Source organism: Lissotriton vulgaris, chromosome 5 (assembly GCF_964263255.1).
Source record: "Lissotriton vulgaris chromosome 5, aLisVul1.2, whole genome shotgun sequence".
Taxonomy (NCBI): Eukaryota; Metazoa; Chordata; class Amphibia; order Caudata; family Salamandridae; genus Lissotriton; species Lissotriton vulgaris.
The window spans coordinates 1,716,143,077-1,716,166,166 of NC_141693.1; the positions used below are offsets into that span (position 1 = coordinate 1,716,143,077).

Consider the following 23,090-nt stretch of genomic DNA (forward strand, 5'->3'; position numbering starts at 1 on the left):
GTGCACATAGAGGAGTCGGCACACTCCCTGCTCGTGCAGAGAAGTGTCTAAAAAGGGTCGTCTGTGGTAAGATTCTGTATGTACAAAAAAGGGTCTGAGCACGTGTAAATGCTGTAAGTTGCTGCTGTGAGTGACGTCTGTGCTTCCAGCAGTATACGTGCATGCGGGGCTCCGTACTCCTGCAGAGGTATCGGCCTCAGAGGTCTGTGCTGGGAGCAGTGTCTGGGCAGTCCTGGCCGTGCTGGGAGCGGCAGCTGTGCTTGCGTGCTGAGGCCAGTGTCGGGGCTGTAAGAAGTGTCTGTGTGGGCTCAGCGCGTACTGTGGCCGGTGCTTTTGGCTCTCTGCAGTGGTTGTGCAAATGCACGCACCGTGAGTAGGAGCTTAGAGCGCCCGTGCTGTGAGCCACATGTCCTGTGTCCTGTGAGTAGTGCCCGTGAGTAAGTCGTAGCCGTGGAGGTGCTGTTGCGCTGTGAGGCACAGGTACTGGGACCACGTGTCCAGTGAGTAGTACCTGTGTGTAAGTAGTAGCCGTGGAGGTCTGTTGCGCTGTCAAGGCGCCGTCACGAAGATTAAGCGAGCTCTTGCCCAGAGCCTATGTGCTTACATCTGCGTGCTTGTATTTTTATATTTAGATACTGAGCAATACACTCTGACATGCAAAGTCACTTTCAACATTTTAAGCAAATATCGCTACTTGGCAAGGTAGTTGGACAGGGGCAATTTAACTTTGTCGTTTTGTAAGGGATCCGCGCTGTGTGGTTCAGGTGGTATTTGTCCCTCGCAGTTACAATTGCAGCTACTCTCGTGTAGTCAGGACATAATGTTTCTACTTCTGAGGTTTCATTTAGCTATTTAAGGTATTCTGGGAGTTGTTTTCGTTTGAGTGGCAGGCCGGATACCAATGGTTTGTTCAGAATAGCCAAGCACTGAAAACATGGCTATGCTTGCTTCCCTGCCCCCTGGCTGTGCTTGCTTCCCTGCCCCCTGGCTGTGCTTGCTTCCCTGCCTGTGCTTGCTTCCCTGACCCCTGGCTGTGCTTGCTTCCCCGCCCCCCTGGCTGTGCTTGCTCCCCCGCCCCCTGGTTCCCCTTCCCCTGGCTGTGCTTGCTCCCCTGCAACCTGGCTGTGCTTGCTTCCCTGCCACCTGGCTGTGCTTGCTTCCCTGCCCCCTCGCTGTGCTTGCTTCCCTGCCCCCTCGCTGTGCTTGCTTCCCTGCCCCCTTGCTGTGCTTCCTTCCCTGCCCCCTCGCTGTGCTTGCTTCCCTGCCCCCTCGCTGTGCTTGCTTCCCTGCCCCCTCGCTGTGCTTGCTTTCCTGCCCCCTGAGTGTGTGTGGCTCTGGGTGGGTGTGTGTGGCTCTGGGTGGGTGGGTGTGGCTCTGGGTGGGTGTGTGTGTGGCTCTGGCTGTGTGTGTGGCTCTGGGTGTGTGTGTGTGTGTGTGTGTGTGTGTGGCTCTGGGTGTGTGTGTGTGTGTGTGTGGCTGTGTGTGTGTGTGGCTCTGGGTGTGTGTGTGTGGCTCTGGGTGTGTGTGTGTGTGTGTGTGTGTGTGTGGCTCTGGGTGTGTGTGTGTGTGTGTGTGGCTCTGTGTGTGTGTGTGTGTGTGTGTGTGGCTCTGGGTGTGTGTGTGTGTGTGGCTCTGTGTGTGTGTGTGTTTGTGGCTCTGGGTGTGTGTGTGTGTGGCTCTGGGTGTGTGTGGCTCTGGGTGTGTGTGTGTAGCTTTGGGGGTGTGTGTGTGTGGCTCTGGGTGTGTGTGTGTGTGGCTCTGGGTGTGTGTGTGTGTGGCTCTGGGTGTGTGTGGCTGGCTCTGGGTGTGTGTGTGTGTGGCTATGTGTGTGTGTGGCTCTGGGTGTGTGTGGTAGTAATTGCTGTCTGCTGAGCTCGTCCGTAGGGTACAATAGGTCTCACATTTGCGAGAGATTAAGCTAATGGCAATGTAAATGACAATGCCATTTATTTATCTGTTTTCAAAACCAACACATAAATACAAATTTTGTCATTTACAATGCCAATAGCTCAAACTTTTCCAAAGGCGAAACCATTGCATTGTAAATGCTTGTTTTGTTCTTCAATCACGAGCTCCTCTTTAGGGATTTGTCGATTTCACAGGTTGGGTCCTCTGGCTGATGTAATTAAGTGCGTTGTTTCCGTGTCAAATAAATCTGGGTGTGGGACACCAGACCCGCTATTAACTGCGCAGAGTGGAAACCACCGGGAAACCTGCTCCACACAGATTTAAATCAGTTTAATTCGGATTTTAAGGCTGGTAAAATGGGGTGCATTCTTCCTGCTCCAATCTGTACTCGGTATTGTGCAGAGATGACTTTCACCCCCGCAGAGGTCCTGTTCTGGGCCGTGGCTCTCTGCAGTTGCAATGTTTCCAGCAGCCAAGCATAGTGGAAGCTGTCCTCCAGCCTTTTTAAAAGTTCTTCCCTAGTGGTAGCAACAGTGGGGCTTCAGACAACGGCGTGAACCATCTACAAGAGAAAGATCTCTATCTGCAGCCCAGCACGAGAACAGCCCTAAAACGGGCCATGAAATAGGTCGAGGGAGGTTCATTTCAGTCAATAAAGCATGTTTTGCTGTTAAAGCACTACTTAAGCATCACGGTGATATAAGCAGCTTTTTTATGCTCTCCTAGAGCTCATGGAACGCGGTGCTCATACAGCCAGGAATAATAATAATGTAAACATAAGAAAAGTTTATATAGCACACACTGTAAGTTAGACTGACTCTTGGCGCTTTCTAGTTATCGCGCCCTTTATAACTTAGGGGCAGATTTACAAGGTCTGGCGCATCTCTGCAAATCAGCAGGGATGCGGCACAACACTTGCGACACGCAAAACCACCCGTGCGCCACCACTGATGCGCCGCACTTACAATGCGGCGCGCCGTGGCGCATGGATGTGCAGATGCGTGTCACATCCCCCGGCGTAAAGGCGGCGCATTGCTGGAGTCACGTCGCAAGCGCGACACGGCTCCATCATGGCTTGGGGCGCCCTATGCCTAACAGGCTGTGTCACTCCTTATGCCTGCTACAAGCAGGCACAAGGTTTTGACGCAGCGTGGCCGTAAAAGTGACTCAGTGAAATCTTGTAGATTTCACTGCATCACTTTTACGAGGTGTATCTGCGAGGGAACGCCCACCCTGCGCCGGAACGCCCACATGAAACCTTACGCCGGTTTCATGTGGCGCAGGGCTTTACAACGTGACACATATCCCTAGATGTGTCACGTTGTAAATATGGCGCAACATGGTGCATAGTTTACGCCGCTGATGCGTCACAGAAGTGACGCAATGGCGGCGTAAATGTGGCGCAAGGGGCATGTAAATCTGCCCCTCAATATTTATCAACTTTGAAATTAAAAAGGCTTTGCTGGAATCAAGCAGCTATCAGTAAGTTGGCCAAATATATTTGCAGCAGGCACGGAAGCCACTCAGCTATCCTGATGGAGTTTGCAATGAGGCTTGCATTGCAGTCTATTCTGGAGACAGTAACCTATGGGTGTGCATCCTCGTAGCCTGAGCATTTTCTAGTAACGCATCTGACTCCCGGCTCCTCGGTGTTCTCAGCTGTGAGCTACTGCAGTTTGTAAGTGGGCCGTGAACGATGCTTCATTTCTTTAAAAGAACGCAGGGGCCACATGAGCTTTCAGGAGCCGCTGGCGTAGCCCCTAATGCTGGCATTGCAAAAACCCTGCGTTGCCCTGTCATAGTTCTGCCTCTTGCCTCTTTCTCCCGCCACCTTACACTTACCGGCCTCTTCATCTTGGTCTTTGCAGGTTCATTTCATCCCTGCTTTCTACATTTGTCATTGTTTTCCTTCCCCTTCCTTTTTCTTTGTCCATTTCAACCTTTCTCTGCCATGCACTGGGTGACAGTTTGATTAAAAAAACATATGTTGCAGTCTCTAAACAAATGAGCGTTGTGCCTATCACCTGCACAAATGAACAGGGGCTTAGCTCGGTCAATAATATTTTTGGGGGGCGGAGTGGGGGTGAGCTTCAGACTTCCCAATGGCCACGCTGGGATATCTTGATAAAACATTCTAGGAGAAGCAAGAAATGAATGAGGGGACTTACAGGCAGTGGAACGAGACAGGTGGGCACTTAAAACACATGATTCAAACTAATCAACATTTTTGAAGGCCTTCTAAAGAGAGAGGTGAGAGACAGAGTGTGTGTTTTATGTTTTTTGGAGTGCTGACATGTAAAAATCCCAGGTAAAATCCGACAGACACTTCATCATAGCCGACAGAAAGCCCTTGTACCAACTCTACTCCAGGTCACATTTGTAGGGGGTTGTGACACTCCAATCACCCCCTGTAGGTACGGCCCTGCCCACGAAGCACTGATTGTGTCTTCAGTGCCTGGGGGCGAAGGCCCAGGCTGTGGGTGTTTTGTCAGCCTGCTCTATACAGGGCTAGGGTTGCAGATCATAGCTCGGCTGAGAGGGCACAGAACCCCCCCCCAGCTTCAACCAGGGCGCTTTTCTTCCATCCCCTCCGCCGCGTTGGATGCTTTACTCCAGGCCGCGGACGCCTGTGGTCCTTGTGATAAGCAGCGCTTCCTCCCTCCTGTCTGATAGAAGTCCCCAGAACAGAGTGGAGCCGGAAGCTGGTCATGCCTGGTCTGCTGGATCCGGGCCACGGCCCTTCAGTCACCCCTTAGGAAGAGAGCCCTCAGATCCGCGCCTGGCACTGCCCGGACAAGCATGGCTGCCACCGGGAGGTCCTCACCTCTCCGTCCGCTCCTTCTCTGCTTCCTGCAGGCCCGCGTGGCCCTCGCCTTGAATCTAGCGGTGGAACACGCCCAGGTGTACTCCGGGCCTCAGGGCAGCTACTTCGGCTTCTCCCTGGACTTCTACCGGGCCAGCGACGGCAGGTAAGGCACCCCAGGGCCCTCGGCTCTGCGAGCACCAGGGGCACTCCGGGGCCCTCGGCTCTGCGAGCACCAGAGGGGCACCCCGGGCCCCCCAGCTCTGTTAGCACCAGGGGCACCCCGGGGCCCGCGGCTCTGCGAGCACCAGGGGCACCCCGGAGCCCGCGGCTCTGCTAGCACCAGGGGCACCCTGGGGCCCGCGGCTCTGCTAGCACCTGGGGAGAGGCCGGCTCAGCGGGCAGAGGCCTGGTTCCTCAGGGTGGACCCTGGGTATTCAGAGAGCTCTGCCTGCCTGGCTGAGATCCCCGTTCTCTTCAGAGAAGCCAAAACACACAAGAGAGGGGTCCCACTCTACCAAAGGGACAGGACTCCACTTGACACAATGTCTGAAAAAAGAGAATCCCTTTGGGAATTTATAGCATATACCACACCAATCTTAATTTTTCACTAAATCCATAATGCAAATATGAGACTTGATGTATCAGGAAAGAGGGACAGTTTTGTATGATGGGGGTACACATCCTTTGCAGGTATTGTGACTGACATAAGATTACATGTTAGATAACTTCAGGGCATTTATCCCTTACAGCGAGTGGGGTGTACTTAGAGAGGAGCCCCCAATAAATGGTTTATCCATTTAACCCATTATCCCTCTACTCAGATACTGTAAGGAGGTCTGGATGTCCCTTTGTACAAGTGGGTTCTAACCTGCAGATGGGTCCCCAAAAGAATCAGTTAACAGCCATCAGACACCTGAAGGAATAAAGCAGCTGTCAGCTAGTGGCATTGGATTATGTTGCTCATATCTTTTGAGTGCATGGTGGCATGGCTAAGAGAGACCTGCTACATTTGAAGAGTTGATAGTCAATCAGTGGGCACATATAAAGCTCTGATGTGTGAATGTGGTATGTAGGAGCATGGGTAAATTATTTAGTCCATTGATCACAATGTATCGGTTTTATACTTTTCTAATGTATATCTTTTGATAATCAGTGCTTATGAAGCTCTGTGATATTGATGAAATAATGATTCTAAAATGTATTGTGTATATTTCTTATCTATGAATATGATCATATTGGATTGTGTATAGATGTAAACATATATATGTTTTGTGTTTTATAGATGTTGAAAGTGCTGTGATGTCAATTGTGTCATATTTTAAAGCCTGACGAAGGTGGTTGGACCTGTGAGACCACCGAAACGCGTCGCTTCTTGGTCACTTTTATAGATATATGGTTCCTTTGGAAACATTAATGTTTTTGAGATTGTGTATCATTAAGTTTTTAATTGCACATGGACATTGATTTGTCACACACTTTTTGTTTTGTTTTTTTAACAAATGAATTTATAACCTGTATTTTGTTGTGATTTTAATTATACCATGAATTTGGAAGGTATAAATAAATGAAAATACTTCTTACATTTTGATCAATTGGCTAATATTGGGAGCTCCTATTGGTTGAGTGAGTTTGTATCAGTTGTGTTTGGGTTATGTGAAAAATTAAGATTGGTGTGGTTTATGCTATAAATTCCCAAAGGGATTCTCTCTCTTCAGAGAAGCCACCATGGCTCTGCCGAAGGCCCTGTGCATCTGCTGGTTAGCTAAGCTGACATCATTCATGGGGTCACTCAGCTAACTTAAAACAAAAATAATCACACTCTCAAAGTGTAGTATATTAAAAAAAACAGTAAACTAATGACCCGCAAGCCTGGGATTTGACACCCTTGGCATCTTCTCTTAGGGTGTGGGGGTTAGGTTTATTTTTGTCTGGTTGGGACCAACAGGCCTTAACCAGAGATCATGATTGGGGAAAAAGTAATCAGAACGGCCCCACTAAATAGGGAGAAGCTTCCTAAGTACCTACACCTGAGGCCCAAATCTGTTAGGCCATCAGTCTAAGGGTTCTTGCGAGCCAAGGGGGGGACAGCTGGCAGAAACATGGCGCGTGCCTGACTTTAATGAAAGCAGGTGGAATGTCAGTTTGCAGGACGGTACTCGGCCACACTGCCTTCCAACCCCTTAAGAACCATCTATGTACTTGTCCAGTCACCTGTATTTACCTGCCTGAATTTAACCAGCTTCAGTGCTGCGCGTATCCGGCTCCATGACATCAAGTGTGATGTGATGTGAACTCCTCGTCCATTCCCTTTCACGTGCATTGTGGGAGTGGACGTATCATCACTTACATAGATTCCATTGCACCAAAGCACACGGGTACACTGGGTTGTACACTGAAAGCCCCTGCCTGGGACACTGGAGCCAACAGTGGACCCTGTTTATGGATCAGTGCCTCCTCCTTGTAAGAGAAGCGTGAAGGTGACAGGGGAATTGGGGCAGAGGGCTGAGACGAATAACCGCATACATGATGATGGACAGAGTATTTGATGCGCAAAACCCATCACTTTTCAGCATAAAGTGTTGTAGAGCAGAGGCTGGGAGGGGCTGAACACTCACGCCAATTGAAGGCAGTGCTACGGTTCCAGAAGAAGTGTGAGACACGGGGCCTCCGGCTTTATCCGTTCTCCAAAGCGCCGAGGGACGTTATCACAACTCGTCTAGCGCTAAACTGCTTACCGGGGAACCTTGAATCCTGGAGTCTTCTGCCTTCTGTCCTGACGCATTATGTGTTCCTGGGCATATCCCCTTACAATGACCTGCTCTGCCAGCGCCGGGAGTGATGGTCAGGTGGTGTCTGCAAGGATCAATCACTACGTAACTCCGCATTTACAAGGCATTTAAACCGGGATTTTGGCACACACAGGGCAGAGATGCTGAATCAAAACAATATTAAACTGAACACTCGGCCTGCCTGCCGTGTTGCTTCCATGGGTGAGGATGGGTTCTGTGGGGGCAGGAGTCACTATGATAGATGAGGATTCCTTAGTTAGATAATCAGGTTTCTTGGCAGGCTGGTGCCTGCTCTGATAGGCTGCAAGATTCGGTGCAGAGTCAGTCGAAAGACACGCTCTGCCGGGGATTCGAATGCCATTTGTCCTCTACCAGTGGATGCTCTGCTAATAGACAGCTCAGCTGAGGCGTTACTGTCACTGTGAATCCATCTGCTAAACTAAAGTTATCATCTTTAACAGCTTCATATGTAGTGGTCTTGGTAATATCAGTGTTTCACGAGCAGATGGATCTACCCTTCCACAGTTTTTTATCCACTTCCTGTGTGTCCTTATCCTTTCTATAATTTGTTCCCGTCCACTGCCCAAGTTTTCTTTCCCCTTCCCATAGTGTTCTTTCCTTATCATGGGTTCTCTCATCGTCCCTAGTTTTTTCCTTCCTTATAGTTGTCTCTCAATGATTTTGTCGTTTCCACTCCTGTGTATCTCTCCATTCTGCAAATTATCCTCCCACTTTTACCAGTGTCTTCCTGCTACTACTTATTACGTTTGGCATTAGCCAAAACATTTTTTGATCTGTCGTTCTGGCATTAGCCCAAACCTTTAGATTTTACTTAGATAGTAGGAGTAATATTCTTATGTATTAGGGATTCCAGCCAGCACTGTTCATCCACTGGTCTGTTATTGCGTCATTCGCATTCTTGTTGTGCCCACTGCAGCATGGGGCATTGGGTCAGCCCACTTCAGCTATTGGCTAACTTCACTGTGAGTGATGGCCCACTACCCTGCCACAGGAGCACATCCACAAAGAAGTCCCCTTTAGTACCACGGACTACTATGGCAATGTGTGTGTTTTGAAACCCTCAAAACAAATTTTTGCTTTTAGCCAATGTGTTTTTTTAGATCGACAAGGACCTGGCAGCTTCCCCAAACAACAACGTTTTGTTTAAACCATGACAAAACGAAATCAATGACAAAGTCAAAAGGCTGGTGACCTACACTAGGCCTATTGGCTTTGCTACTACTTGTTTTGCTCTCCTGTTATAAAACTCTCAACTTGTAATTCCGTATCCTATCCTGTTACTTTCCCATCCCAATATTCTCTTTCCTATGCCCGTTTTCTCTTTACTACTCCCATTTTCTCTTTCCTTCCCCTATTTTGTTAATCCCTCTGCCCATTTTACTCCAGTCGATCTTACCCTTTACTTCTCGTTTCCTCATTGCCCAGTCTGTTTTCTTTTTTCTAGTTTTCATCCCGTTCGATTCTGTCCCTGTCTCATTAGTCGTCTCTTTATTCAAATTTTCGCTGGCTGTCTTTTGACTGCACTGTGAAATGGAACATTCTGGCTGTGAATACCCGTGGCATCTTCTCCACCCGGGGCTTCTTCTCCCCCAAAGACCCACCTGGTTGGTATTTCTGATCTGTACCCAATAAGCCTTAGACTTCTGAAGCATTGCGGCCGATTCACCAAAATGCCAGGGGTAGCGAAAGAAGCATCCTACATCTTTTGACGTCTATGACTTTACAGGAAGTGACATAACCTAATCCGATGTCTTCTTAGGAAATGATGCCATATGCCCACTGTCCCTGATGACTTAATATGAATTACATCACTAAGGTTAACAAATCTACAATAATTGCAAGATAAATTAAATGCCAGAAGGCTTTTTAAAGCAGATATGCCTATTTTAGTAAACATTAATATTTTACTCAGTGTACTGATAACAAATGTCAGTGGTGTACCCATTACCGACCGTGTGCAGTTATTAAATGACAAAAAGCTGAGGTACAGACAAAGGCCTTTAAGTACTTCAGAACAGGCACTGAGCCCTAGCCGGGCTTTGTTATTTTTACCTCGATGGTATCATACCATATCTTTTTGGTTCACCATCTTTAACTCTCACAGCTGTGCCTCAGAGTTCCCTCTAACCTCCACAGCAGTAATTTCAATCTCCTTTTTAGGTCGAGGACCGTGGGCTGGGCTTGCGCAGTTCGGTCCGAAAATTTAATGAATTTTAGTTAGGGGGCTTGAACCCGCCCCACTTCTCCATTGGCTGGCCTCGTAAATGCTGGCCAGCCATTGGAGGAGAGGGGGGTCACTCCGTTTAAGACTTGTCTTTTTCAGATTGGGGGGGCGTGTTTTTTCGTTTCTTTCGCGCTGTGATGTCATCATGAAAAAACACGCCCCCAGTCTGAAAAGGACCGGGCTCTTTCACGATCCCTCCCCTGGTTTCCTCCTCCTTCCCCGTCTCTTCCCACCTCTTCTTTAATTAGTAATGCAGTGCAAAAAAATAATGTGCTACATTGAAACGCTACCGCTTGGTATAAAAATACACTGTGAAGAGAAGTTATCATATTTTTACCCGAAGTTTTTTGCATGATTTACATGTCAAATAGTTTTAGGGCTAGGCTCGTGTACGAGCTCTCATAGTCCGGCAGGCCCTGGTCCAGCTTCCCCTCTATATGTTTCGGTTCACCCACATGTACCCACAGGACTGTACCCCTCCCCAGACACTTAGCTCAGCAATATTCCTCTATTCGACCAACTTCCTAACTCTCTGCCTGCCACTTGAACAGTGTACACCCTGCAGAACTCAGCCTCCTGTGAATCACTCCCCCATCTCAGCATCACTTCCCAGCTCGAGCCCCTCTCTAGCTCAGCACCTCACCCCTGAGCGCAGTGGGAAAGCTCTGCTGTCTCCCCGCGCCTAAAATCTTTAGTTACCAGGTCAACAAAACCGTGCCAATGTACATAACCCTGGACTGCCAAGACGGCCAGTCTCGAATCTTGGCACATGCGCTCATTGAACCCTCATGGAGCCGTGCCAATGCCAGCTCGGTTTCTGGTGGCACTGCTGCATTGGCTGGCACTGTACCTAGGCGTGGGCGGAAAATCCGTTCCGCTCGCGGATTTTGCGGATTTTCGGGAAATCCGCAATCCGCGAGATTTGCGAATTTCCCGCAAAATCCGCAAATCCGCGAGCAGCGGATTTTGCTCGCACTGCTCGCACTGTTCGCGTGAGTTCGCGCCCCGCGAATAAGTGCAAAATTGCAGAAATACGATCTTAGCAAAACTGAAAGTAACTACTTACCAGGTTCAAAAGTTCAGGCTCATCATTAGTAGCCATTTCCTGGAGTGCTTCCTGAGGGGCCCCTCCAGAGTTCAGTTGCCAGTTGAAACTAGTATGTGACCCTGCTCTGAACCTCAGAATAGTTACACATATGCCACAAAGGTCCTGAATTACAGCTAAGGGAGACAAGCAGGAGCCAGGCTGGAAGTTAAAATCCATTAATCAGCCCCTAATTCATTATTGTCAGTTGGGGCAGGGCAGGTGTTGTAACTAATTTTGCAACAATGAAAGCACTTAGCAAGTGCAAAAGATCACTAATCAGGGCGCACTAAGGAAGCAGGTGCCAGCTAAAAAAATATTCTGTGACACATGAATCAGCCCCAAATTAATTCAGGTCACTTGAGGCAGGGAAGGTGTGCTTTGCTTTGCCGAAAATAATGTACACTGGACAACCAGAGGGTGTGGTGATGAAACAGAGGGTGGCATGGGTGGGCCAGAGGGTGGCATGAGTAGTCAGAGAGTGGCAGTGGTGACAGAGAGTGGCAGTGATGAAGAAGAGTGTCCCAAACAGGCTGGACACGTAGAAACAACAAGTTCGCGAAACTTGCGACCCGACAGGTAAGTTCGCAATTTGCGAAAGTGTACAAAACCCTCGCGAACTGGCAGAAACACGGGCGAACAAAAAAAAAAAAAAAATCCGCAAATTCGCGGGAATTCGCGGATTTTGCGGATTGCGAATCCGCAAATCCGCAAAATTCGCGAACGCGAGATCCGCAAAATTCGCTCATGCTTAACTGTACCCCGACTCTCCCATCCAGATCAAGTGTCCCTCAGCTGCACTCTGTGTCTCTGGAGTCACCCGACCAGGACGTGCTCATCCCCACGCCCTCCCTCGCACACGGCTCTCCGACTCAGGCTCCCTGAAGGCTCCCCCTGGGCACCTCCGCTTTCGCTATTCTTGGAATTCCAAAGCCCCTTCTTTCAACCCAATTGTTACAAAAACAGGGGTTGACCCAATTTAGTAATGTTGTCTATACTGCCTTCTTTCAACCCAGCGCCAAGCGCTCCCCGCTAGGTAACAATCCGCAGAAAATCCACTCAGTGAATCCGGAGCCACAGACAATGTAAACAATGGCGTCAGCCAGATTTACTGCACCCATTGCTTCTGTTCACCTGCCTGGCCTCGGTGAGAGAATCGGCGTAGAGCCCTGTAGCGCTGGTGCCAAGGTTATTCCTCTAGCCCTCCCTAAAGGCACAGGAGCGAAAGCCTGGCAGCCGCCTCGGAGAGAGTGACAGACAGACTGCCTGCCCGCCGGCCCAGTGAGAGGGAACAGTTTATATCTGAAGGCCAGCATCACTATCGTGAGTACTTGGGGCCAGGAGCACGGGGTCGGTGTCACCGTTACGAGTCAGTGCTTGCGGGGGCGGTGTGTGCTTGTGTCTTCCCTCTTGGTGTCTCTGGCACATCAGTGGGTTGGTCAGCTCTATGTCTTGTATCTCGTACGCTGCTGTCTTTGCCTCAACGTCTCTGTGGCTTGGACCCCTTTTGAGTCTCCCCCGGTCATGGTGTCTGTCCGTGTGTGCTCGTCTTGTACCTCTTAGTTTACTTGATGTTCTCTCATTGCTTGTGTCTTTTCTGCTTCTTTCTCTGTGGTTTGGGCCACTCACTGCGTCTCTTTCTCTATCCTGGAGCCTTTCTGTGGTTTGATCTTGTGCATGTCTCTCCCTGTCCCATAGTCTCTCACTGTGCCTTGGGTCTCTTTTGCTCCTCTCTTCCTCAGAATCTCTCTCTGGTTTGGACCCTTTGTATGTTTCTTCTCGTCTTGGAATGTCCATGGTTTAGACCGCTTAAGTCCTTTAACTGCTCTTTGCTCTCCCTCACACCTACCCGTTGCTATCCTGAGAAGTGTTTTCTGACAAACACCTTATTCCTCATCAAATAATACCCTTTCCTCCAGAATTTCAGATTGTCCTTTCGAATGTGTGCTTTTGCTTTCTTCTGCCTCAACATGGATAGATCCTGCCTGCCAGTGTGCATGCTCCTGCTGTGACACCACTGTTCCACTCAGATACTACTGTTATGAGCCCAGCCTCGTCATCCCAGGTTTTAATCCAAGTCTTACTCCCTCCACAAAGCTCTCTAGTCTGCATCTTACTCATGGTGTGCCACTGCCTTTCTCTTACTCCTTCCATGAAGCTCTCTAGTCTGCTTCTTACTCCTGTTCCCTGCTTGTCATCCCGGTTTTTCTCTACCTCTGTTCCCCCGTTTTTTTAGTGCCTCTGTTTCCCCGGTTTTTCTGTGCCTCTGTTCCCTGCTTGTCATCCCGGTTTTTCTGTGCCTGTGTGTGGTGGCTCTGTCTGTGTGTGTGCGTGGCTGGCTCTGTCTGTGTGTGTGCGTGGCTCTGTCTGTGTGTGTGCGTGGCTCTGTGTGTGTGTGTGTGCGTGGCTCTGTCTGTGTGTGTGTGTGCGTGGCTCTGTCTGTGTGTGTGTGCGTGGCTCTGTCTGTGTGTATGTGCGTGGCTCTGTGTGTGTGCGTGGCTCTGTCTGTGTGTGTGCGTGGCTCTGTCTGTGTGTGTGTGCATGGCTCTGTCTGTGTGTGTGTGCGCAGCTCTGTCTGTGTGTGTGTGCGCGGCTCTGTCTGTGTGTGTGTGGCTCTGTGTCCACGAATACTCTCTAATGCACACCTATTGCCATTGTAAATGGCAATACCATTTATTTGTTTATGAAAAAAAATGTCATGAGCAATGCCAATAGCTCTACCTTTAATAATGCCAAGACCATTGCATTGTAAATGCTTGTTTTCTCTGTCGTCCTCTCACTTCTACCCCTTCCTCTGTCATACCCAGCTCTATGTTGCCCGTTTTTTGTCCTTCTGTCACCCTGTTCTCTCCTTTTAATAGTAACTCTGCAATCCAGGTACACCTAACTCTTCTAGTTTCCAGTTTATTTTAAAATCTACATCTATTATTATCACACCTATGTCCCTCCGAATGCTATCACTCATTCTCTCACACTCTTTATATACACCTTTACAAACACACCTACCATTTTTTACATTTTCTCTCATCTTTATCTGACAGCCTTACTATTCTCTCTATTTTCTTTGGGCATCTTTGTACCTCAGCCTCGCTCATTTGCTACCTTCCTCTTTCTCAATTAGCCTACTTCTTCCAACTCTGTCAATGTCATTCTTTCACCATTATCTCTACCTGTTTCTCACTCACCCATATCTCTCTGAGTTTCTCTCCAAACTGCACATCATTCTTGTTAGAAATGGGATCCCTTGCTGGCCAGGGCTTGCGCCAAAGCCTGTCAGAGATCACCACTCCTAAGTCAGGGCAAGGGAGTTACACGCCAAGATAACCCCTGCTCACCCTCTAGGTAACGTGGCGCGAGCAGCAAGGCTAAACTTGGAGGCGATGTGAGTTAAGTATTTGCGCACGCACCCCAGCAACAACACCCAAGGCCCACCACAAAGGAAACTCCACACAAGGTTATATATAAAAATAGCTTTTGTATTATACCAAAACACATTAGATAAAACACACACTTTACAATGTGCCAACAGGCACGGGCAGAATTTACAGGGGATATGTACAATACAGGGCCACCTGGACCACTGTCAGGAATAGGCACTTTTAGAACTTAGCGCTAGGTAGAATTAGCACTTAGAACATGGAATATAAATCACTGTAGCACAAAATAGAACATGAAGTACACAACCAGTAACTACTGGTAACCAGGACCTCACTAGCACCACCTGTACTAGCAAGAACAACCAACTAAATATCACCATACAGTTAGGGGTATAGACCTGGGGACAAAACACATGATGCATAAACATACATTCAGAGGTGCAGGGAAGGAAAACACATGATGTATCAACAACACATTCAGTGGTGTAAGGAACACATGACGTATCAACACACGTTCAGCGGTGTAAGGAACAAGGCACATGATGCATCAACAACACATTCAGAGGTGCAGCAAAGAACACTTCGCAAAAATCACATTATCACAGAACTTACATCAAAGTCCAGGGTCCAGGTTGCGCCACTTGCGCCAGAACCTAAACGTAGCAGCTGCCCACTACTTGCTGGGCAGCTGAGGGACAGAACAGGGCCTAAACGCTGCAGCTGGCACTAAGTGCTGCGCAGCTGGGGAAGGCCAAATAGGGAACGGAGTGCGCCCACTCCTAAGTCCAGAGACATGTCCCTAGGAAGGAAAATACCTAAACGGTGCAGCTGCCCACTACTTGCTGGGCAGCTGGAATCAGAATTGCGACAGGCTCTCACTAGCCCTCTGGGAAAAAGATGCGCCAAGACATGGGAGCCCTCTAGGCTCTTGAAGAACTGGGCCCCTTGGAGCACTCTGGCTCCTCCACCACAAAGGCTGCGCAAGCTGGGAGCCTTCTAGGCACAAACACTTGCCCATCGTTGGAGCCCTCTAGGCTCTAAAAGCAATGGGGGCCCTCTGGCCAGAACTCGGGCCCATCTGGAGCCTCTGGGGCTTTAAACAAATGGGGGGCGGGGAGCCACCTAGGCTCCTTAAACAAATATGCCCCCGGTCGTTGGGGCGGTCCTCTCGCAAGCGGGGCTGCCCTGGCACCGACAACACGCCCCAAAATGGCCACAGACATGGGGGCCCCGTAGGGCCCTCTCGGCCACCATCTCCTCGTTGGAGCGGCCCACTGCCGGTACGGGGCGCTCTGACTTCGCCTCTTTCCTCCCCCCTGGACTTCCTCGGTCACTCACCGGGCTGTTGCTGGGGATCGGGCTCCTCTCTGCGGCAGTCTCGTCTCGTCGCGGCACCAGGCGGCAGGACTTCACTTCCGGGGCTCCCTCCAGCACCTGGGAGCCGCGCAACACTCTGGCTGTTTTGCTGTTGGCAGCCCCGGGGCTCTCCTCAACTCATGGGAGCCCCGGGCTGCGGAGAGGCCATCAGTCGGCCGGTTTCACTTCTTCCTCGGCGGCGGCGGGCAGGACTTCCTGCCGGATTGCAGGCCCCGCCCCTGTCTCGGTCAAAAGTGCCTGACTTCCGGTTTTCACGGAGCAGGGCTGCGGCGGTGATTTCTTTCCGGGGCAAGTGTGGTAGGCACCCTCGAATTAAAATATAATTATATAAGCGAGATAGGAACTCGCAAGGGACCTAAAAACGGGTCCCGTAAATAAATAAATAAAGTGCACTCGAGGCACTCTGGACAAATGCCGGGTGGGCACCGGCCTTGGAAAACAAAGCGCTCTCAGCGCTAGCGGGACATAAAGCGCTCCAAAGCGCTAGGGACAGCACACAAGCACTTCCAGGCACTCAAAGCTACCAGTCAAGCGCTCCCAGCGCTACCAGACAGGATAAAGCGCTTCCAAGCACTTCTGGGGAACCCAAGTCCAGCAAAAGTCCTTCTAGGCAGGCAGGGGGGGGCAAGGCTGGGTCCAGAGCCAGCTCACTGGGTCTCCAGGCAGGGAGACAGTCCAAGTGGCGGTCCTCTGGCCCAGCAACAGCAGCAGCCCCCTCAGGCAGGATCCTGGAAGAGAACCCTCTGTGGGGACACAGCCCCATTTTTATACACCACATTCCTTTGTCTAAGGGTGCAGGGTGGGGGAGAAACCAGTCGCAGCTGGTTTTGGAGCACTCTTGATGGCTCAACCACCCATTTCATTCACTGGCAGGGCTAGGGTCATCAGTCGCACCACAGGGGGCGGAGCCAGCATTGTCTGGGGAAAACCCAGCCTCATTCAGGACACAGGTACACTCCTCCCCCGCCATCAGCATGCTAATCTCCCACTCACCACCGGGCAGACCCATCCAGCCTTCCTGGAGCCAGGCTCACCAGCCAGCTCCAGCCAATCACACGCCAGGCATATTTTACACTAATATGCCAACTCCTAGAAGTGGCATTTGTACACAAGACACACTCATGCCACATACATCATTGCGAAGCATTCACTCTCACGAGTTTGCACATATCAAATTCGAACATGTACACCCCACGCATCAGGAACTACCAGGGAAACGTACATTCCCCATGCATTCCTATGGGAGGGCAGGCCTATCTCATCACATGTACTCAGAGTGCGCATGCACTTTCCACTGGGACACAGTGAAAGTGCGCAGAAACCAAATATCACTACCACTGGGTCACAAACACAAAGCAAAAAGTTTAGGGGTGAACCTGCCAGAAGGGCCAAGTCCAACAATTCTCATGTGCAATCTGTTCAATTTCACTTGCAAAATTTGTATTGTCTCAGCTCAAGCCAGGGGTGCAACTAGACCTGAACTTCGGGGGGCGCTAAGACTCCCAGCCAGGGCTGGCCCTAACACTGGTCGTGCACGGTGCAGCAGTCTTTTTTGGCGCCCCTCCCCCATTTCCTCCTTCTCCATCAATTCCCTCACTGCCACTCGCCAACAGTGAACCTCATCTCACTATAGCCCCTTTCTGACAAACATTACATTTTTTAGGTCTCGCCTGAGCCAGCGCATGCGCTGCTCTGGCGAGACGTTTAGTAACTGGCTTTTCAAAGTGCTACCAAAGGCTTTTGCCGGCCTCTAGCGTGCGGTTACGCACGCGTGGATGTGCACAGCTGCCATCTGGTTTTCTGTAATGGCTCAGTAAATCTTACAGCGCATGAATCCCCTCCCCTACCCCTACCCCTCCCTTCTCCCACTCCCTCCTTGTCAGCTTCATTTTCCTTCAGCGTTTGAATCCCCTCCCCTAACCCCTCCCTTCTCCCACTCCCTCCTTGTCAGCTTCATTTGAAACATATGTGCTTTCACTTTCGCTGCAGTGGGTGCTCGCACCCGCACCACTTTCAAAGCCGGGCTTGTTGCAATTTTATGCTCCATTACATTTCTATGAAATAGAAATAATTGCCTATGCCTCCAAACTAGTTAAAGTACACACTAGTTTAAGTACAAGTAAACCACAATTTATTAGTTTACCCAGAACAGTTTATGTTTTCAATTTGTATTCAATTTACAAACACGAAGGAGAAATTCAGAAAACACAGAACTAAGACCACTATCAACTTCATGTCTTAGCCATACACAATTTCACAAACACTTTATACATATATACAGTGAACCAAACATATAATTGACATTTACAAAAAAGTGACTTTTTACCAAAGAACAAATATCACCGTAAATAAATTCGAACAGATGGACACAAATAACCTTGTACATTTGTGAATGAAGGAAAGCTTCTTACAAACATTTACTAAAACACGGGGAGAGGAGAGAACAAAGTGTTTTCAATAATAATTCAACTCCCACGACCTGAACAGGATATAATCAATTGAATATCAGGAATATTGCCCATTTCTGCGTCAATAACAATGGCCAACTGGCCAAGAGAGAAGGGGGGTGCCGACGCATTTCGAAACCTGATTAGTGACTTGCAGGATTCTCGTCAGGGCAGTGTGAGTCTAGTCCATGGGAACTGTTTAAAATAAAGAACAAAGCAAAGTGTTTATTAAAAAGGGGTCCTCTAGCCACTACTCTTAGGCCAACGCGAGTGCCGGAATAAAGCATACCTTGTGTTTATCCTGCCCACGGTCAGTCCTGTTTATGTAGAAATGTCGTCTAGGCTTTGTGGTTTGCACTGCAACAGAGTAATGAGTATATTGAGTCCCGTGTAGATACACGGGAGGGCCTAACTTAGGCATGGATGTCGAACTACTGTTTGTTTACCTGTGTAAATCTTGGGGTCTTTGCAACTCTGTGCGATATCTTAGCCCACTTGGGGTTATATTCGTGCTTTCTGAAACAAGTAGACAGAGCGCGTTTTAATAAACTGCTTGCTTGCTGACAAACTCGTGTACCAACATTGGAATATACCATAACTAGGTTCACTTACTTGGACATCGGTCCGCGGAGACCGCAGTTGGGGTTCTAGTTCTGTAATCGTTTTAATCCATAACAGTGACCCGCTTAGTGAATCTATGGGATTAAGGAGAGGAACGTATAAACGCATTGATACGCTGTTTTCTAAGCTTGAATTTGCAGAGTTCGCAGTCCCAGTTGTCGGCGACTACCATGCTTACCGCAATTATTCCAAAACTCCGCTCAGTGTACTCGCTCCAGAACAACAGGCAGAGGGATGTGAGTGTCCCTGGCAAGCGCCGGTTTGGAGATCCCGGACCATGTGATTCGTAACGGGCCAATCAGAAAAACGGCCGAGTTGTGGTGCTTTCTGGGGCCTGTAGTTTCAGAGAAAACACAGTCCATTCTTTTAAAGAAAATACAGATGCATTTTGGGGCATGTAGTCTCTAAACGGGGAAAGTTATGCCCTATTTATTTCGCTAAGGCTATTCAGGCCTTTGTTAACACTATCAAACTTGAGGATTAAATATGCCTCCCTACGCAACAACATTGCGTCCACATCTTGGAAACGTTTGGGGTCAATCCATGCTAATGTGGTCCATTTGAAGTCATTCTCGGAATGGCCGTTACTGGTGAAATGTTCCACCATGGGAGCAGTCAAGACTTTTTTCTTGAGACGGGATCGATGTTGGGTAATCCGAACATTAATGGGCTGGTTAGTTTTGCCTATATATACTCTGTTACACGGGCAAACCACCGCATAGACGACATTACGAGTTTTGCAATTCGTGAAGCAATCATGCTTCCATCTGATGCCATTGTTCATGAATGTATCGCCTTCTAGCGTACTGGAACATGACACACAGTTGCCACATTTGTGGTGCCCACATATTGGTTTGAGCTTCCACTGTGCAACAAGGTCACTTTTGGGTGCTGTGATGTGACTGCCCGCTTTGATTAGATGTTGCCCTATGCTTCTATTCTTACGCATAGCGAAGATGGGTTTAGAGAGGGGGTGCTCCAAAGTCTCGAGTAGGTGCCAATTGTTCCGAATTATATTCTTGAATTGGTTTGTATGTTGGCCAAATGTTGTAACGCAAACCAATTGTTCCAAATCTTTCTTTTCTTTCTTTTTGAATAATGTCTCTCTTGGAGTAAATTTGGCCCTGTTTTTCGAATGTTTTAGCAATTTTTTTGGGTATCCTCTCTCTGCCATCTCACTGCAGAATCTCATGGCGTGGCAGTCAAAATCACATAAATTGGTACAATTTCGCCTAATCCTCAACAATTGTCCGTAGGGTAAGTTGTTTTTTAATGATTGAGGATGCGAACTGGTGTAATGCAGAATTGTATTGCGATCAGTTTCCTTCTTGTGCAAGGAGGTAATCAACTTAGATTCGCTAGTTCCTACAGTAACGTCCAGGAATGTCATTTCTTTAGGGCTGTGATTCAGTGTGAATTGAATATCTGGGTGCCTGGAGTTCAACCACAGATGGAAGTGCTCGAGATCCGCCTGGCTCCCCTGCCACAGGAGCCAGACGTCATCGATGTATCTCAGCCACTGAGTAATATGGCCTGAGAAAGGGTTGTCATTCAAGACAATTCTGCATTACACCACGAGATTCTGCAGTGAGATGGCAGAGAGAGGATACCCAAAAAAATTGCTAAAACATTCAAAAAACAGGGCCAAATTTACTCCAAGAGAGACATTATTCAAAAAGAAAGAAAAGAAAGATTTGGAACAATTGGTTTGCGTTACAACATTTGGCCAACATACAAACCAATTCAAGAATATAATTCGGAACAATTGGCACCTACTCGAGACTTTGGAGCACCCCCTCTCTAAACCCATCTTCGCTATGCGTAAGAATAGAAGCATAGGGCAACATCTAATCAAAGCGGACAGTCACATCACAGCACCCAAAAGTGACCTTGTTGCACAGTGGAAGCTCAAACCAATATGTGGGCACCACAAATGTGGCAACTGTGTGTCATGTTCCAGTACGCTAGAAGGCGATACATTCATGAACAATGGCATCAGATGGAAGCATGATTGCTTCACGAATTGCAAAACTCGTAATGTCGTCTATGCGGTGGTTTGCCCGTGTAACAGAGTATATATAGGCAAAACTAACCAGCCCATTAATGTTCGGATTACCCAACATCGATCCCGTCTCAAGAAAAAAGTCTTGACTGCTCCCATGGTGGAACATTTCATCAGTAACGGCCATTCCGAGAATGACTTCAAATGGACCACATTAGCATGGATTGACCCCAAACGTTTCCAAGATGTGGACGCAATGTTGTTGCGTAGGGAGGCATATTTAATCCTCAAGTTTGATAGTGTTAACAAAGGCCTGAATAGCCTTAGCGAAATAAATAGGGCATAACTTTCCCCGTTTAGAGACTACATGCCCCAAAATGCATCTGTATTTTCTTTAAAAGAATGGACTGTGTTTTCTCTGAAACTACAGGCCCCAGAAAGCACCACAACTCGGCCGTTTTTCTGATTGGCCCGTTACGAATCACATGGTCCGGGATCTCCAAACCGGCGTTTGCCAGGGACACTCACATCCCTCTGCCTGTTGTTCTGGAGCGAGTACACTGAGCGGAGTTTTGGAGTAATTGCGGTAAGCATGGTAGTCGCCGACAACTGGGACTGCGAACTCTGCAAATTCAAGCTTAGAAAACAGCGTATCAATGCGTTTATACGTTCCTCTCCTTAATCCCATAGATTCACTAAGCGGGTCACTGTTATGGATTAAAACGATTACAGAACTAGAACCCCAACTGCGGTCTCCGCGGACCGATGTCCAAGTAAGTGAACCTAGTTATGGTATATTCCAATGTTGGTACACGAGTTTGTCAGCAAGCAAGCAGTTTATTAAAACGCGCTCTGTCTACTTGTTTCAGAAAGCACGAATATAACCCCAAGTGGGCTAAGATATCGCACAGAGTTGCAAAGACCCCAAGATTTACACAGGTAAACAAACAGTAGTTCGACATCCATGCCTAAGTTAGGCCCTCCCGTGTATCTACACGGGACTCAATATACTCATTACTCTGTTGCAGTGCAAACCACAAAGCCTAGACGACATTTCTACATAAACAGGACTGACCGTGGGCAGGATAAACACAAGGTATGCTTTATTCCGGCACTCGCGTTGGCCTAAGAGTAGTGGCTAGAGGACCCCTTTTTAATAAACACTTTGCTTTGTTCTTTATTTTAAACAGTTCCCATGGACTAGACTCACACTGCCCTGACGAGAATCCTGCAAGTCACTAATCAGGTTTCGAAACGCGTCGGCACCCCCCTTCTCTCTTGGCCAGTTGGCCATTGTTATTGACGCAGAAATGGGCAATATTCCTGATATTCAATTGATTATATCCTGTTCAGGTCGTGGGAGTTGAATTATTTTTGAAAACACTTTGTTCTCTCCTCTCCCCGTGTTTTAGTAAATGTTTGTAAGAAGTTTTCCTTCATTCACAAATGTACAAGGTTATTTGTGTCCATCTGTTAGAATTTATTTACGGTGATATTTGTTCTTTGGTAAAAAGTCACTTTTTTGTAAATGTCAATTATATGTTTGGTTCACTGTATATATGTATAAAGTGTTTGTGAAATTGTGTATGGCTAAGACATGAAGTTGATAGTGGTCTTAGTTCTGTGTTTTCTGAATTTCTCCTTCGTGTTTGTAAATTGAATACAAATTGAAAACATAAACTGTTCTGGGTAAACTAATAAATTGTGGTTTACTTGTACTTAAACTAGTGTGTACTTTAACTAGTTTGGAGGCATAGGCAATTATTTCTATTTCATATTAGTGTGGCCCTGCCTACCCTCCTTCCCATTGGGCCCAGCCACCCCTGTTTTTTCCCATTACATTTCTAGCCAGCTTGACATGACCTGTGTTTAAGGAAATAGAAAGCCTTGTCACAACAAAATGCCCATTCACCTGCGCTACACTAATCTACGTAATGCACATTTCTCTCTGGTGTCTTTCTATGGAATGTACAAGTCACTTTAGTCGAACGGGTAACGTGCCTTACATCACGAGCGAGCAGAGGTCGGTTAGTTCTGACAAACGATGGTTGTCTGGGCACGTTATTCAACAAGAGGGTTGCTGAACTGTTCCTATAGAGAGGGGACAGTTAGGTAGAGCTGGCGTGACCGAAGGTGTGAGTATGACACCTTTGGGCACGTTGTCAGTCATTTCTTCATGAAAAGAGGAGGGGCCAACAGGAAATTGGAACTACGCCCATACAGAAGCGAAACTACAATTTAGCTCAGAATATATTTGCATGTTTTAGCACTGGGCTTTATTAATCTGTCTCCTTTCGATTAAAATGTTCAGCACTGCGATCCCATTTTTGCCTGCAGCGGTTATCTGGGCACGTCGTCAGTCATTTCGTCAAGAAACGAGGAGGGGCCATCAGGAAATTGGAACTACTCCCATACAGAAGCAAAACTACAATGT

General features: G+C 48.2%; 1 protein-coding gene across 1 annotated transcript in view; it reads left to right on the forward strand.

The window, feature by feature from the left end:
• The first annotated feature begins 4,654 nt into the window (after positions 1-4,654).
• The window catches only part of ITGA2B (integrin subunit alpha 2b), a 320,876-nt gene continuing 302,440 nt past the window's right edge, over positions 4,655-23,090 (forward strand). Inside the window, exon 1 of the mRNA XM_086923897.1 lies at positions 4,655-4,877. Coding sequence (XP_086780023.1) covers positions 4,708-4,877 — 170 coding nt within the window. The 5' untranslated portion in view covers positions 4,655-4,707. The remainder of the gene's footprint in view (positions 4,878-23,090) is intronic.